Source organism: Nannospalax galili, unplaced genomic scaffold, assembly GCF_000622305.1.
Source record: "Nannospalax galili isolate Female #2095 unplaced genomic scaffold, S.galili_v1.0 scaffold1233, whole genome shotgun sequence".
Classification (NCBI taxonomy): Eukaryota; Metazoa; Chordata; class Mammalia; order Rodentia; family Spalacidae; genus Nannospalax; species Nannospalax galili.
In genome coordinates, this window is record NW_008333791.1 from 496,731 (window position 1) to 512,208 (window position 15,478).

General features: G+C 41.4%; 1 protein-coding gene across 4 annotated transcripts in view; it reads right to left on the reverse strand.

Moving 5' to 3' along the window:
• Positions 1–3,836: 3,836 nt before the first annotated feature.
• Positions 3,837–15,478, reverse strand: part of LOC103730305 (phosphatidylinositol 3-kinase regulatory subunit gamma) — a 141,198-nt gene continuing 129,556 nt past the window's right edge. For all 4 annotated transcript variants that reach the window (XM_008828500.3, XM_008828494.3, XM_029561298.1 and 1 more), the window contains 3 exons: positions 9,971–10,045; positions 9,422–9,592; positions 3,837–4,756 (listed from right to left, as the gene is read on the reverse strand). In XM_008828500.3, coding sequence (XP_008826722.1) covers positions 4,558–4,756; positions 9,422–9,592; positions 9,971–10,045 — 445 coding nt within the window. In that variant the 3' untranslated portion in view covers positions 3,837–4,557. The remainder of the gene's footprint in view (positions 4,757–9,421; positions 9,593–9,970; positions 10,046–15,478) is intronic.

Consider the following 15,478-nt stretch of genomic DNA (forward strand, 5'->3'; position numbering starts at 1 on the left):
GAATTCAGGAATGTAGACAAAACTGTTAGGTCAAGAGGCATAAGGGAGGAGGAGGCTAGTGAACTCCAAGAGATAAAACCTGTCAGAGGTAACTAATAAAAGTTTTCCAGGAAGAAAAGTCAATAGCAATGGTCACTGAAAACTTCAAAGCTGGTAGTTTCAGGTAATGGTGGACCCTATACTAAAATGTGTCAGGTGAGGAAATACTGAGGCAGCTCTTGCTGTGAAGGGGAAAATAGTAAGAGGGTATGTAATTGATTTGAGGTTCAAGAGGTAGCATGAGGACACCCAGCCACTTTAAATGTCAAATGGGGATGATCCAGATGAGAAGTGAGTGAAAAGATATTTACAAGAGGTTCCAGAGGCGAGAGAAAATAAACCCAAAATACTTGTGGCATCGGTTGGAGGAGGTACCTTTTGTAATTTAACAGGAGTTACATGGACATAGACATGCTTATAGGTTTGGTGGTGGGAAGATAAGGTAATTGAGTGGGTCATGTATTTCTCTGTGAAATAAAATCTGAAATGCCTGCGTGACACTGGACATCCTAGTGACATCTAGCCAGCAGGCAGAGGTCAGAAGACAGGAGTGGGCAGGAGATAAAATTTTGAGTGTCTCAGGATTAAATTTCCACTGTTCACGTCAGTAGCAACAAGGGCACCTTGTGGTTAAGATATGGCAGGGAGAAAAGGCACAGGCAAGGTAATTTAGAACAGACTATTCCCCTGACCAGTGCATGTGGATAAAGCCTGAGAACTACAATGTCCTGTGTAATAATAAAGTTGCCATGTTGACTGATAATGTTCCTAACAGGACCCTCAACAAAGTGCCTTGGAGAATAACAGCAACCTGGGACATGAGGATAGACTATTAAGATTGAGCCCCTTTTTCCTTCCCCAAGAGTGGAATGAGAAAGTGCTTATTTGTGAACAGAAATACATCATGAGAACTAACAAACTACATGTATACATAGGATGAGTGTTGGGAAGGAGATGGCTCTCATTTTTTTTCACAATTAGTATAAGTCTCTGTGTCCTGTTTTGAGTGGATTACAGTGTTGGTTTCCTCTAACAGAAGGAAGAGAGCCTCTTGGTTTGGGACCACCCCAAGACTGGTCTTTTGGTGCTTAATAGAGACGGAGTTTCAATGGTTAGATGCTTTCTTACCTTGTTCCCTTCCATGCCCCAAGCTCACAGCCCTCCAATCCAAGAAGACAAAAAAAAAGTGTTTTACTGCAATGTCTTTATTGCATTATTGGAGCATGTTGGCCAGACTATCCCCATCTTGGGGAAGGTTTAAAAAAAAAAAAGCCCAACAGTATCTCACCTCACCTTCCCCACCCCCCACCCCTTCCCCACAACTGCACAGCAATGTCTGAACACATTCGGTGACAAAAACAATTTGTCAAAAGTGGTCTAGGAACTACATTGTGAATTGTCCCAACACAAGACACAGTTGGCTTCCTTGTATTTTTACATAAAACTACGTGAATTTTTTTTAATACACCAAAGACAACAAAAAAGGTTCTTCACAAGAAACACCAGGGCACCAAAGTTACATGCGAGGGTTTGTAAGGAAGCAAGGTTGTCACAAGTGGCTAGACCCAAAGCAAGACTGAGCAGCTGGCAGCAGAGGACCAGGCATGGACCGTCTGGTTTGAAGCCACTGAAACCCCACAGAGGCCTACTCTGAGGTCTTACCTGGTAGCATAGATCATCCCAGAAACCAGAAATTGCTCAGATGTAATTTTTTTAGCTCAGGACAATGTATGGGGTTGGTTCCTTGAAGCAAGAAAAGACACATGGAAGATACCACATAAATGGGAGATACCATTATGTCTTAGGGAGTAGAGGTGTGGGAAGCTTTTATCCTTGGCCAGATCAGTGGTAAGGACACAGACAACTTATCCTGAACCATGGCCAAGATTTGGCATCAATGACCACATGGAAACAGCACTGTTTTGAAAGTTTCACCTGGAAAAGACAGATCTATGTCTAACCAACCCCAAGCTCTTTTCATGTTGGTGGATGACTGATCTAGCCAAAATGAGCCCCTTTGGTCTTGGTCTGTCTCTTTACCCTTTGCCTCAGTCAATGAGACTACAGTTAAGAGGCCAAGCGAGATAGTCCCAGGGTCCAGATCATGGAACTGGACATCAATCTAGACTTGTGAAGGCAGCCAAGACATGCTCCTAAGCCAGGAGGCAAGGGCACAGCATACTTACCCCGCCACATGCCCAACACCCACTGCTTGGTAGGCTGGTCCCTATGCCATTTCCACTGTCAACTGAATCATGCAGTAACATCAGAAAAAGAGACTTTCTGATTTAGTCAATGACCATTGGTATAAGATCCCATAAAGCAGTGACCAAGGAAAGGACTGTAGGACTGAAAACTTGCCTTCACAAGCCAGCCCAGTGTAGTTAATAAGAGGGTGATTTCTCTCTCCTGCAAATCCTCCATGTCATCCCTACAAGGCAATGACATGCTAGTCACCACTACAGATGTGTATTCCATTTGGGGGGGGGGTAGGTGCTAAAATTTTAGTACTAGATCAGCGAGATTCCCTCCACCAGATTTTGAGCATCTAACTGCTTCAGCAAGATCAACACCAGATGCAAAGCCACACAGGTGTGCCAAGCAGCCATTAGCCTTGTATTACTCAGTAAAACTTTCAGCAAGATTTCAATCTGGCAATTTGGGGAAAGGTAAGGGTTTAAATTAGAATGGGGACATTGAGGGAGTTCAATTTGTTTCTTCTCATCTAAACCTGGAACTGTGATGTAAACAAGGAAAAGCCAAAGTTAAGTCCTTTTTTCCCATCCTCACTGTTAGTAACTGAAAGATTTTCCAAAAATTTTAATCTATGTAAATTTCAGTATCCTGGTTCATTCTAGACACTGTCACCAAGAATAAATGCTAGGGCAAGTAATATTCATCCTTATTTTGGCCCCCAAAGTAGAGCTTATGAACTCAGAGCCAGGTACTGGCTTGCTAATCGAGCTCAACTAGAATGCCTGACTGCACATCTCTGGGCTCAAACTGCTGAGTCATACTGAACCTATTAGGGTTCCAGGACTGGCTTCGAAGCAGCTGGACCCTATTTGGCAAGTGAGTGGCCTCTACTCCATTGGCCTAACTTCAATCAGCTGGAAGGCTTAAACCACATGAAGCAGAAGATTGCTGGCCTAAAAGCACAGCCTCACTGAAACACGAAGGCAGACTGCACACTGCCTTAATGGCAGGCTCACCAAAAAAGGCAAATAGAAAAGCTTCCAGATGATTTCCACTCGCAGTCTGAACTCCAAGCCACCTCTCTTGGCAAAAGTTTCAGAAACTGCTGTATGGAAGTGTAATGTGATGGGCCCCTCACCTTGGACACCAAGACCCCTGTGCCTGTGATTTATTGAGGTCTCTGACCAAAAATTGATTCCCCCTCCTTGGCTACTGACAACTCCCTAAACCCTACCAGAAAAGGGAGGGAGATGAAGGCAAATTAAACCACGTATACAGTTTTGCAAGGCTTTTAAACTCGGGTAAGCACACATAACAATGTTCTATATCATTATTTGGTATATTAAGCCATCTAAAAGCACTGGATTGCACCTTTTCTTTACTCATACAAACAAGTTACAAAGGTTTCAAATAACAGCTCATTCTTTAGGCTAAGGAAACACCACACAAGCACCAACTTCATATTATGATTCAAAGCTCACTATCCCCACACAAAGAATGCTATTCCTCATCTCTGAGAAACATGGGCAGGACAGAAGGAAATACACTGACTTTAGTGCTTGTTAAAACTCATTTCTAGTTTTCTTATTTTCAAGTTTTGGTACTGAAGTATACATTCAGCTACTAGTGTCACCGTCTCACCGTCTCCCCTTAGCTCTTAGTCTGACAAGTACTGGTTTATGAACATAGTGCTTTAGAGGGAAGAGATAGATGCTGAAGCCTAAATAATGTTGGAAAAAATGAAGTAACATCATGAAGTTGTTTTTTACCTCCTTGTCTTAGACTGTAAATGAAATCTGAAGTCTCCCCTATTTTCCTTTGGTTTTTTTTTTTTTTTTTAATTTTAAACTACACCCCATTCTACCACAGAACCAAAGCGGTCTTCTTTGGGGAAGAGGGACTTTCAGAGCAAAACAACTCACAACAGAATCGTGACCTGCTGCAGTCTCAGAGAAGACAAGAGGACATGGACTCTTCAGAGGCTTCCAAACAACTCCCACAACCACCCCTACCCCCCTAACAAGTCTAACATGTTTTTAAAGGTGCCTGCCAACAAAACAAAACTCAAGGAAACAGACTTTCCAAACATCAACACCTGCTTCCAGCTTAAAATGTCAGCGCAGCAGCACAGCTGAGTCCAGAAACCCCAGGCCCTTTATTTATCCCCAAATCCTGGCCAGCTACTGCTTGGCCTTTCCCCTTCACATTCACAGAATCACTTCTTGTGCAAAACAAGCAGTCTATGTAGAAAGAATGCCCTCGCCGTAGTCTAATAAAAAACTAGAAAAAAATGCTGGAGAGCCACATCTCTTCCCACTCCATTTATCTGCAGAACGAAGGCATCTCTGCGTGGACAGGGTAGGCAAGCCTGACATTGAGGGAGTCATTGTGTTGAACCAGGGATGTCTGCTGGTAATGGAGCACCAGCTCCTTCAGTGAGCTATACAGGTTGTAGGGTTCTGCAAAGCCGTATCCTCTAGCAGTGCTGTAGATCACACAGTGTTTCACTTCCCCATCCGCACTGCAATGACATACCATAGGAAAAATGTTAAGGCAGGTGACGACCATAAACAGAAGTCCAGAGCAAATGTTCTGAGAAGTGTCCTGTCATTCAGACATGACAATGCCTCTTACAGACTTGACTACAGGTACTTAACAAGTAAACATAAATGTATACCTAATTTCTTTTTTCTTTTTTTTCAAGATTACTCTGGCTATTCTGGGCTCCTTACATTTTCATATGAATTTTAGAAAGATCTTGTTTATTTCTGCAAATATCCAACCAAGTCTTTGGATTTTGATAAGACTGCTTGATGGTGAAGATCAATTCCAGAAATACTGCTATTTTAAACATTTTTAAGAAAAAAAACCCAGTATTTATTACATTTCAAGGAGCTCAGAAGACATGGAAGTAACAGAAAAACTGCCTCTTACATATTCTTAATACACAAATGTCTTTCACTTAGTAAAGTCTTTATTTTAGAAAATATTTTTATTTTATGTATATGAGTATACACATAATCTGTAAGTGCACCTGTGTTGTGCAATGCCTGCACAGAAGAGGGCATCATGGAACTGGAGTTATGGACAGTTGTTAGCTGCCATGTGGGTGCTGGGAACTGAACCCAGGTCCTCTGCAAGAACAGCCAGTGCTCTTAACCACTGAGCCATCTCTCCAGCTTGAAGCCTTTAATTTCTTTCAGTTATGTTTTTTAGATTTCACTATACAATTCAGATTTATTTTATTCCTAGTTATTTCATCATTTTTGTAAATGACATGACATTTCATTCTTTGATTATTCATAGATGTACACAGAAATACATCTTTCTGTAAATTAGACATGGTGGCATACATCTGTAATCCTGGCACTTGGAAGATAGGAAGATCAAAAACTCAAGATCATGCCGGGCATGGTGGTACATGCCTTTAATCCCAGCACTTGGGAGGCAGAGGCAGGTGGATCTCTGTGAGTTTAAGGCCAGCCTGGTCTACATAGTGAGTTCCGGGACAGCTGGGGCTACAGGGAGACCCTATCTAAAAAATAATAAAAAAAGACCAACAAAAGAAAAAAAAAAAAAAAAAAACCAAAACTCAAGATCATAATGAGCTGCACAGCAAGTTCGAGACCAGCCTAGATGACATGACACTCTTGTGTCATATAACCTGCAACCTTTATGAAGCCATCTCTAATAGTTTTCTTCTCCCTTTCCAATACTGATAGCTTTAACAGTGGACATCCTGCTCTTCATCATCTTAGAGGAAGACAGTCTTCCATTATCAATAGAAGCTCTCTCCTATTCCTGCTTTATTTCATTCCTTTTTATTCCAGACATGGAAAGTATTAGATTTTGCAAATACTTTTTGTGGATCTAATGAGCATATTGTGTGGATTATTCTTAGCCCTTTTTGTATTATTATTACAGTAATTAATTTTTCTATTTTTTTTTTTAATTTTATGTGTATGCGTGTATTGCCTGAATGTAGGTAAGTAAGTGTACCCGTGTCCTGCAATGCCTGCAGAGGTCAGAAGAGGCTGTCGGATCCCCTGGGACTGGAGTTACGGACAACTGTTAGCTGCCGTGTGGGTGCTGGGATTCAAACCCGTGTCTTCTGCAAAAACAACCAGTGTTGTTAACCACTGAGCCATCTCTCCAGCCCTTATTTTTTCTATTTTAAATGACACTACATTCTGAGATGAAGCCTATGTAGTGATGGTACATGACTTTAACACTTTCCGTATATGGCTGAGGCTATCTTCCTAGTTGAAACCTAGTTAAAGGTGTTTATATTTGTAGGACTCTACAAAGTCACTGAGCAGTGCTGTAGATCAGAGCCTTTTTGTGATATCCTGTATCTGCTTCTGATGTCAAGTAATACCTCATAAAATTAGACTCAAATTTCTGGAGCAATTTATGTAAAAGATTAGTATTAATTTTTTTTTAACATGGTAAAATTCACCAGTAAGGCTATTTGGGTCTGGGCTTTTCTCTCTGGGTAGATTTTAAGTAGCAATTCACTTTCTTGGTCTGTTTTTTGTGTTTTGTGTGTGTTATGTGTGTGCAAGCACATGCCATGGTGCGTGTGTAGAAGTCAGAACACAACTCTTGACAATCAGTTATTTCCTCACACCTGTGCAATCCACAAAATAAAGTACATCAGGTGTGTACACTCCCACTGAGCCATCTTGCCAGTCCAACAATTCTATTTCTTGTTATAGCTCTAATCAGATTCTGTACTTCTTGATACATTTTGGATTGGTTTTTTGTTTGTCTGATTGTTTTTTGTTGTTGTTGTTGTTTTTCGGTCTTTGTGAGACAGGGTCTCCCTGTAGCCCCAGCTGACCTGGAACTCGCTATGTAGACCAGGCTGGCCTTGAACTCACAGAGATCCACCTGCCTCTGCCTCCCAAGTGCTGGGATTAAAGGCATGCACCACCACACCCAGCCCTGGATTGTTTTTATAGTCCCAGAATTTGCCTAACAATAAATATGTTATTTAAACTGTTGACATATAATGCTTACAGTATTCATTTATAGTATCCCATTATCTCCTTTTAAAAATTTTTTTTTAATTTTATTTACTATTTTTATTTTATGTGTATGCGTGTATTGCCTGCATGTAAGTGCACCCATGTTGTGCAATGCCCGCGGAGGACAGAAGAGGCTGTTGGATCCCCTGGGACTGGAGTTATGGACAGTTGTTAGCTGCCATGTGGGTGCTGGGATGCAAACCCAGGTCTTCTGCAAGAACAACCAGTGTTCTTAACCACTGAGCCATCTCTCCAGCCCCTCCTTTTCTTAATTTTTATTTTATGTGTATGAGTGTATTGCCTACATGTGTGTAAGTGCACCTGTATCATGCAGTGCCAGCAGAGGTCAGAAGACAGCATCGAATCATCTGGAACTAGAGCTACAGACGTCTGCTAGCTGCCATATGGGTGCTGGGAATCGAACCTGGGTCCTCTGCAAGAGCAGTCAGTGCTCTTAACTGCTGAGCATCTCTCCAGCCCCAGTAGTTCTACTTTTAGATGACAGAAATCCAATATACTTTTCAATTTCTCCCTTATTTTCTTCCCATGGACACCATTATCTTTTAAGGTCCAGTTCCTTTTCCACAAACCTCTCAACTCTCTTTCCCCACCAGAATTAACATTTTCATACATGCACCTACTTGACTGTGATTCTATCTATCTTGGATATTGTATGAGATGGACAAGCCTAGGAGCTGGGCATGGTAGCTCAAATCTATAATCCAGCTCTCTATCAGTTCCTTTCACTTATCTTCTCCACCTTGCCCTCCTTTAAAAAAATTGTTTTTTAGTATACAAAACAATGGATTTCATCATGGCTTCAATAAAATTTTTTTTTAATTTTTTAAAATTGGGACTGGAAGGGGCTGGAGAGAGAGCTCAGCAGTTAAGACTACAGGGTGCACTTGCGGAGGATCCAGGACTGATTCCCAGCACCCACATGGCAGCTAACAACCATCTCTAACTCCGATTCCAGGGAATCTGACACCCTCTTCTGACCTCCACAGACATGTTATGACATAGGTGCACTTATATGCATGTATGCAATACATTCATACACATAAAATAAAAATAATAAAATAAGCCAGGCATGGTGGCGTGCACCTTTAATCCCAGCACTTGGGAGGCAGAGGCAGGTGGATCTCTGTGAGTTCAAGGCCAGCCTGGTCTACATAGTGAGTTCCAGGACAGCTGGGGCTACAGAGAGACCCTGTCTCAAAAAAGACAAATAATAATAATAATAATAAAATATTAAAATATTGGCTGGAGAGATGGCTCAGCAGTTGAAGAGTACTGGCTGCTCTTGCAGAAGACCCAAGTTCAGTTCCCAGGACCCACATGGCAGCTAACAACTGTCCATAACTGCAGTTCCAGGGGATCCAACACCCTCTTCTGGCCTCCATGGACATTGCACACATGTGGTGCACTTATATACATGCAGGCAAAACACTCATTCACATAAATAAGTTTTACAAATTATATTTACTTATTTATGGGGGCACACGGGCCACACACAGCATGCATGTGGAGGGGGTATAAGACAACTTGCAGGAGTCCGTTCTCCCACCGTGGGTCTCAAACTCAAGTCATCAGGCTTGGTCACAAGTATCTTTATTTAGTGAGCCATATCAATGTACTTGTATGACTTTTCATACATATGTATTATTGTACCTTGTTCACATTCCCCTGATTATCCTCTCCACCACCAGCCCTGTCTTTTATCCCAAGTAGTCTCTCTCCTGCTTTTATTTTACATATATGTGTGTGTGTGTTTATATTTAAATCTATATTCCACATATAAGAGAAAACATCAATGGTTGTCTGAGGCTACACCTTGCCCTCTGAGAGTGGTCACTTTGTCATCTCTGCTTTCTATCCTGTCCTTCACTGGCATCATTATCATAATATTCATAGGTAACATTTACTCAGCAAAACCCCCAAGTAATGTACCCAAGGTCGTGAAGTAGGTTAGCAGCAGAGCCAAGAGCTATACCCAGCATACCCTAAAACCACTGTACAAATATTAAAGGTCTAAGTAAGCCATGGGTCCTTATTACTATACTTTTAACTAATTTTATCTGGATTTTATGAGGGGTTCATCTTCCATTAATCAATGCAGAAAATTTCAAAAGCTCATATCCCCAGAGAAGACTTACACGACAGAGCAAGCGTAACACCCTTTCTTGCTGCTCTCACGAATTAAGAATGCACCATCTGGTTTTCCATAAAGCAAGTCCTCTGCTTGTACTCGATTGACATCCTCAACAAACCAGGTTTTCTCATCATAATGAGGCAGGTTCTCATCTTCCTCATTGATAAAGTAAGTTCTGAAGATTAAATATTTAAAGTATTATTTTACCGAACAGTTTACATATATATATGTTAATAAAAATGCTATTCTGCATCTATATAAAATAAAGCAAAATTCCAATTAGTTGGGTGTTTGTTTTTAAACAATTTCATTACTTATTATGGGTGTAGACAGTACAGAATTCACAGTTCTCATTCAGCTAGAGCATGAGCATCTGAATAGCAGGGCAGGTTTCTACACTCAACTGACGGTAATTTACTTTTCAGGCAATTCAACCGAAAGGTGCAAAGTTCTTGACTCAGTATTGTCTAGGGATGATGAGAACCAACTCCGGGTATGCACAGGAGAGCAGAGTCTTATACTGAGAACAAAGTCCCCTGACCGAACAACTTACTCATCAGCATCCTCATTCCTGATCCCCAGCCAGGCATTCAGGCGCTTCTGTCTCACTCCTTTGTGATTGAGCCATCTGCCAGGAGGGAAGACACTGTCAGAATCTGCTTGGACAAAGTAGGTATGCCCAAACCAGCCAAGCTATGAGAGTCCAACAACCTCTGATTTTCCCTAATCTCAGGAAGGGTGGCCAAAGGTTTTCCTACATTTCCCTTTTCCTTCAACTAATACCATGATCAATTTTTTTTTCAAAAAGGAAGAAATATAGAAAGCTACTTGAAATTAGGCCTTTCTCTGGTTCTTTTACTTTTCTTTTCTCGAAGCACACACATACTTGCAACTCAAACACAGTGGTCAGTATTCTAAAAGAGAAATTTGACAATGGAATGGGAAACACTTTCATTGGAGCTGGTGTGATACCTTTAATCCTAGCACTCAGGAGGCAAAGGCAGGTGGATCTCTGTGAGACTGAGGCCAGCTAATGGCTAAATTCCCAATGTGTAAAACAGAGCAAGCACAATCCTACCAATTTACAGTGAAGATTTGCTGGTGGGATGCTTTTAGCAAAGTCTTCACAACTCCAGGATCATCTTATATGTATCACTAACCCCAAATACATCACATAACCTGGCATCAAACCTAATCTTCAAAGATGTAAAAGGCAGATTTTGCAGCCTTTCTGAGGAAGACTTGCCCTTCAGTTAACCTGGATTTCAGTTTTGTCAGTTAGCAAAGCTGGAAAAGAGACAATATATAATTTAGTAATAACTATCCTACCCCATCCCAGTACACCATCACATCTAAGTAGCCTTAATACCAAAGTTTTCTTTCCTTAAAGAAAATGAGCTTCTCTTTATTAAGAGAGAGTCTCTTTCACTGAACCTGAAGTGCCCATTTCAGTTAGACTGACTGTTCAACAAATGCCCAGGATCTACCTGTCTCCGCCTCCCCAGGACTGTGGTTACTGTGGAACCTGTGGCTACACCCAGCTTTTACATGGGCGCTGGGGATCCAAACTTAAGCCTTCACATTGCACAGCAAGCACTCTACCCCACCGGGCCATCTCCTTAGCCCTGCATTTTCTTTTAACCTCTAACTTTTTTAAAGTGAGCCTCCTCTTCCAGAAGGGAAGAGACCTCGGAAAGGCCAAGGAAAAAAATGTGTTTTGTTCAGAAGCTGCCTACCTTCTCACATAAGTACTTTCCAGTCTCCCTAAAGTCCACCTGAAAGATTACACCATTTTCAGAGTCCTTGAACATCTACTAAGAATGCCAAGAACTGCCTAGCTTTAAAAAATTTATTTATTTTTATTTTATGTGTTATGAGTGTTTGCCTGCATGTATGTAAGTACACCATATGTACAATACCTGTGGAGATGAGGAGACCGGGGTCAGATCCCCCTGGAACTGGAGTTATAGATGACTCTTAGCCATGTGGGTGATCTATCAAGAGCACCTGGGTCCTCTGCACAAGCAGACAGTACTTTTAACTGCTGAGCCATCTCTGCAGCCCCAGAACTGTCTAGCTTTCAAAAATTGTTCTTTAAAAAAACTCCAATAACTTTAGTTAATATGTCAATTTATATTCAATTTATTATTGTTGAATGACATTCTGATCATATGTCAAGGCAGTAAATTCTTTAAGAAAGGTATAATATCCAATTCTGATTCTGTTACTGTGTGACCTTAAACCAGTTTCTCTACTCCTGTCACCACTTCTAAAAAATATGGCTACACTGAAATTATCTTAAGAAAAAAAAAATGGTGATGTTAGCATATCCTTTCCTTGCCCCTGCCTTAGCAAGTGGGGGTAGAGTATATATTGCATTCATTTTAAAGCTCTAATTGACTGTATAATTAAATACATTAAGAGGAAAAGTGGATCCAGGTGTCGTGGTGCATGCCTTTGGTCCTAGCATTGGGGAGGCCAAGGCAGATGATTGATCTCTATGAGTTTGAGGCCAGTCTGGTCTACATTATGAGTTCCAAGCCAGTTGGAGCTACAGGGAGACCCTGTCTCAAAAAACAAAACAAAACAAGAATAGTGGAATGCTTTAAGTCTCAGACTGAAGGAGATGATGAAGCTGGAAAGTCCCCAAGAGGGGGAACCAGCTTAAAGTCAAAGTAGTAGTCCTGGAAAAAAGTGCAGGCTTCCCCTAGAAGATGGTTAAAATATAAAATGGGGTGACAAAAAAGGATGGCACACAGGACACCCTGAATGGACTACAAGAAATTTTGGGGTTTTTTTTTTTGGTCTTTTTGAGACAGGGTCTCTCTGTAGTCCCAGATGTCCTGGAACTCACTACGTAGACCAAGCTGGCCTTCGACTCACAAAGTTCCTCCTGCCTCTGCTTCCTCAGTGTTGGGATTAAAGGTATGTGCCACCACACCCAGTGACAAGAAGAAATTTTAAGATATATAGTCTGTTGCTGGTCACCTAGAAGTTTATTTTGAGGGAGCTTTTTAATTTTCTGGAATAGCAGATGGCAAAAACGCATCTAATTACTTTGTATGCTAACTTTAAAAAATTTAAACTGATGGCTGGAGATCTGGATCACTGGTGGTTCTTGCAGAAGACCTGGGTTCAAATCCCAGCACCACATGGCAGCTAACAACTGCTGGTAACTCCAGTTCCAGGGGACCTGACAGCCTCTTCTGTCCTCCACGGGCATTGCAAGACATGGGTGCACTTACCTACATGCAGGCAATACATACATACACATAAAATAAAAATAATAGGGGCTGGAGAGATGGCTCAGCGGTTAAGAACACTGGTTGTTCTTGCAGAAGACCCGGGTTCGAATCCCAGCACCCACATCGCAGCTAACAACTGTCTGTAACTCCAGTCCCAGGGGATCCGACAGCCTCTTCTGACCTCCGCAGGCACTGCATGACATGGGTGCACTTACCTGCATGCAAGTAATACACACATACACATAAAAGAAAAATAATAAAAAAATTTTTTAAAAGCTTAAAACAAGTCGGGCGTGGTGGTGCATGCCTTTAATCCCAGCACTTGGGAATCAGAGGCAGGTGGATCTCTGTACATTCAAAGCCAGCCTGGTCTACATAGTGAGTTCCAGGCCAGCTGGGGCTATAGGGAAACCCTATCTCAAAAAGACAAAAAAAAAAAAAAAAAAAAAAAAAAGAAAGTTTAAAACCAATGCTTAAGAACCAAAGAAGTACGTAATGAGATCATTTAGAGGGAGGGACAAAGGATCTTGTGCTCCTGTAGTTTCTTGACATTACTTCAGGATGACATTCTGATTCAGCTCTGTGTGTGTGTGTGTGTATGTGTGTGTGTGTGTGTGCATGTGTGTGCCCACACGTGTAATGCACGCCTGTCTGATGGGAAGAGCCTCCCATATAAGTGGTAGATGACAGTGCAGTAGCAAACATAGCTGCCTTCCAAGACAAAGAAGAATGTACCATTTTTTGTGGACAATTTTATATATTCTCTAAATAAGAGAAAATGATAAAATCCATACCCACTCCCCCCTCCAACACCTCCCATATCTTCCCACCACTTTTTTCTGACAACTTCCTGTACTCTCTTTTTTTATATACATATAAAAATATGTATGTTTTTATATAAATATACCTTATATACATGTATGAAATTCTCAGTAATTTTTTAAAGTTAAAAAAATAAGAGTAGCCAGGCATGGTGGTGCACGCCTTTAATCCCAGCACTTGGGAGGCAGAGGCAGGCAGATCTCTGTGAGTTCAAGGCCAGCCTGGTCTACATAGTGAGTTCCAGGCCAGCTGGGGCTACAGGGAGACCCTGTCTCAAAAAGACCAAAAAAAAAAAAAGTAAAATGAGATAATACATTATAAAATGACAAAAGGAAAATTACTTATAAACAGTTATCAGGACTATATTTTAATAAATATTTTATTCATTACTTTTATTTCATGTGTATGTGTGCATTGCCTGCATATATATAAGTGCACCCCTGTTGTGCAATGCCCTCAGAAGTTAGAAGAGGGCACTGGATCCCTTGGAACCGGAGTTAAAGAGGGTTGTTAGCCACCATGTGGGTGCTGGGAACCAAACCTGGGTCCTATGCAAGAGCAGCCAGTGCTCTTATCCACTGAGCCATCTCTCCAGGCCCCTATTTTTTTTAATTTATTTTTTAGTGTATGAGTATTTTGCCTGCATGTATATAAGTGCACCCATATGGTGTAATGCATACAAAGACCAGAAGAAGGCGTCAGATTCCCCTGGAACTGGATTTATGGATGGTTGTTAGCTGCATCTGGGTGCTGGGAACTAAATCCGGGTCCTCTGAAAGAGTAATCAGTGTTCTTAGCCATTGAGCCATCTCTTCAGCCTCCAGAAATATACTAAAAAGAGATTGCCTACTTTGAGTCACCCAGACTTTTATCACTGGTAGGAATGTAAAATGATGCAGTCACTAAAATAGTAGAGGCAGGTACTTAAACAGTTAAATACAGAATTACCACAGAATTCAGCAATTCCACTCTTCTCATGTATCCAAGAGAGTGAAACACATGTACCATAGAAAAATGTACACATGAATGTTCACAGAGACATCACTGGAAATATAAAAACAACCCAACAATTTTTGAGAAACAAAATATGATCTATTCAAACAATGAAAACTATTTGTCATAAAAAGAAACAGCTGGGGCTACAAGGAAACCCTGTTTCAAAAAGACAAAAAAAAGAAAAACAAACAAAAAAACAGGCCTGAAGAGGTGACCCAGGTTCAGTTCCCAACACCACAAGGTAGCTAACAACTGTCCATCTGGAACTCCAGTTCCAGGGAATCCAATGCCCTTTTCTGGCCTCTGCAGGCACTGCATGTTTGGGTGCACTTACATGCAGGCAAAACACTCATACATATAAATAAAAATTAAGGGCTGGAGAGGTGGCTCAGCAGTTAAGAACACTGACTGTTCTTACAGAAGTCCCGGGTTCAGATCCCAGCACCCACATGGCAACTAACAACTGTCCGTAACTCCAGTTCCAGAGGATCTGACAGCCTCTTCTGTCTTCCGTGGTCATTGCATGACATGGGTGCACTTACCTATAGGAAGGCAATACATGCATACACATAAAATAAAAATTTAAAAAATTTTTAATTAAATTTAAAGCTGGGCGTGGTGGTACACGCCTTTAATCCCAGCACCTGAGAGGCAGAGGCAGGCGGATCTCTGTGAGTTCAAGGCCAGCCTGGTCTACACAGTTCCAGGACAGCTACAAGGAGACCCTGTCTCAAAAAGACAAAAAAAAATTTTAATTTAAAAAAAAGGAGTGCCTTTGAAGTTCCAGGCCAGCTAGGGCTACAGGGAGACCTATCTCAAAACAAAGGAGAAAGAAAGAACAGACATACTTCGAGGCCTGTAATAATTTGGTCAGAGGGACATAAAGGACAGTTTTTGCTCCTTGCCCTCCTAGGTCGACTACTTCCAGGGGACTATGAGCCTCTCCCAAAATGTCCTGTAATTGTGGTGGGTCACCTGTCCTCTTGATCAAGGAGGCC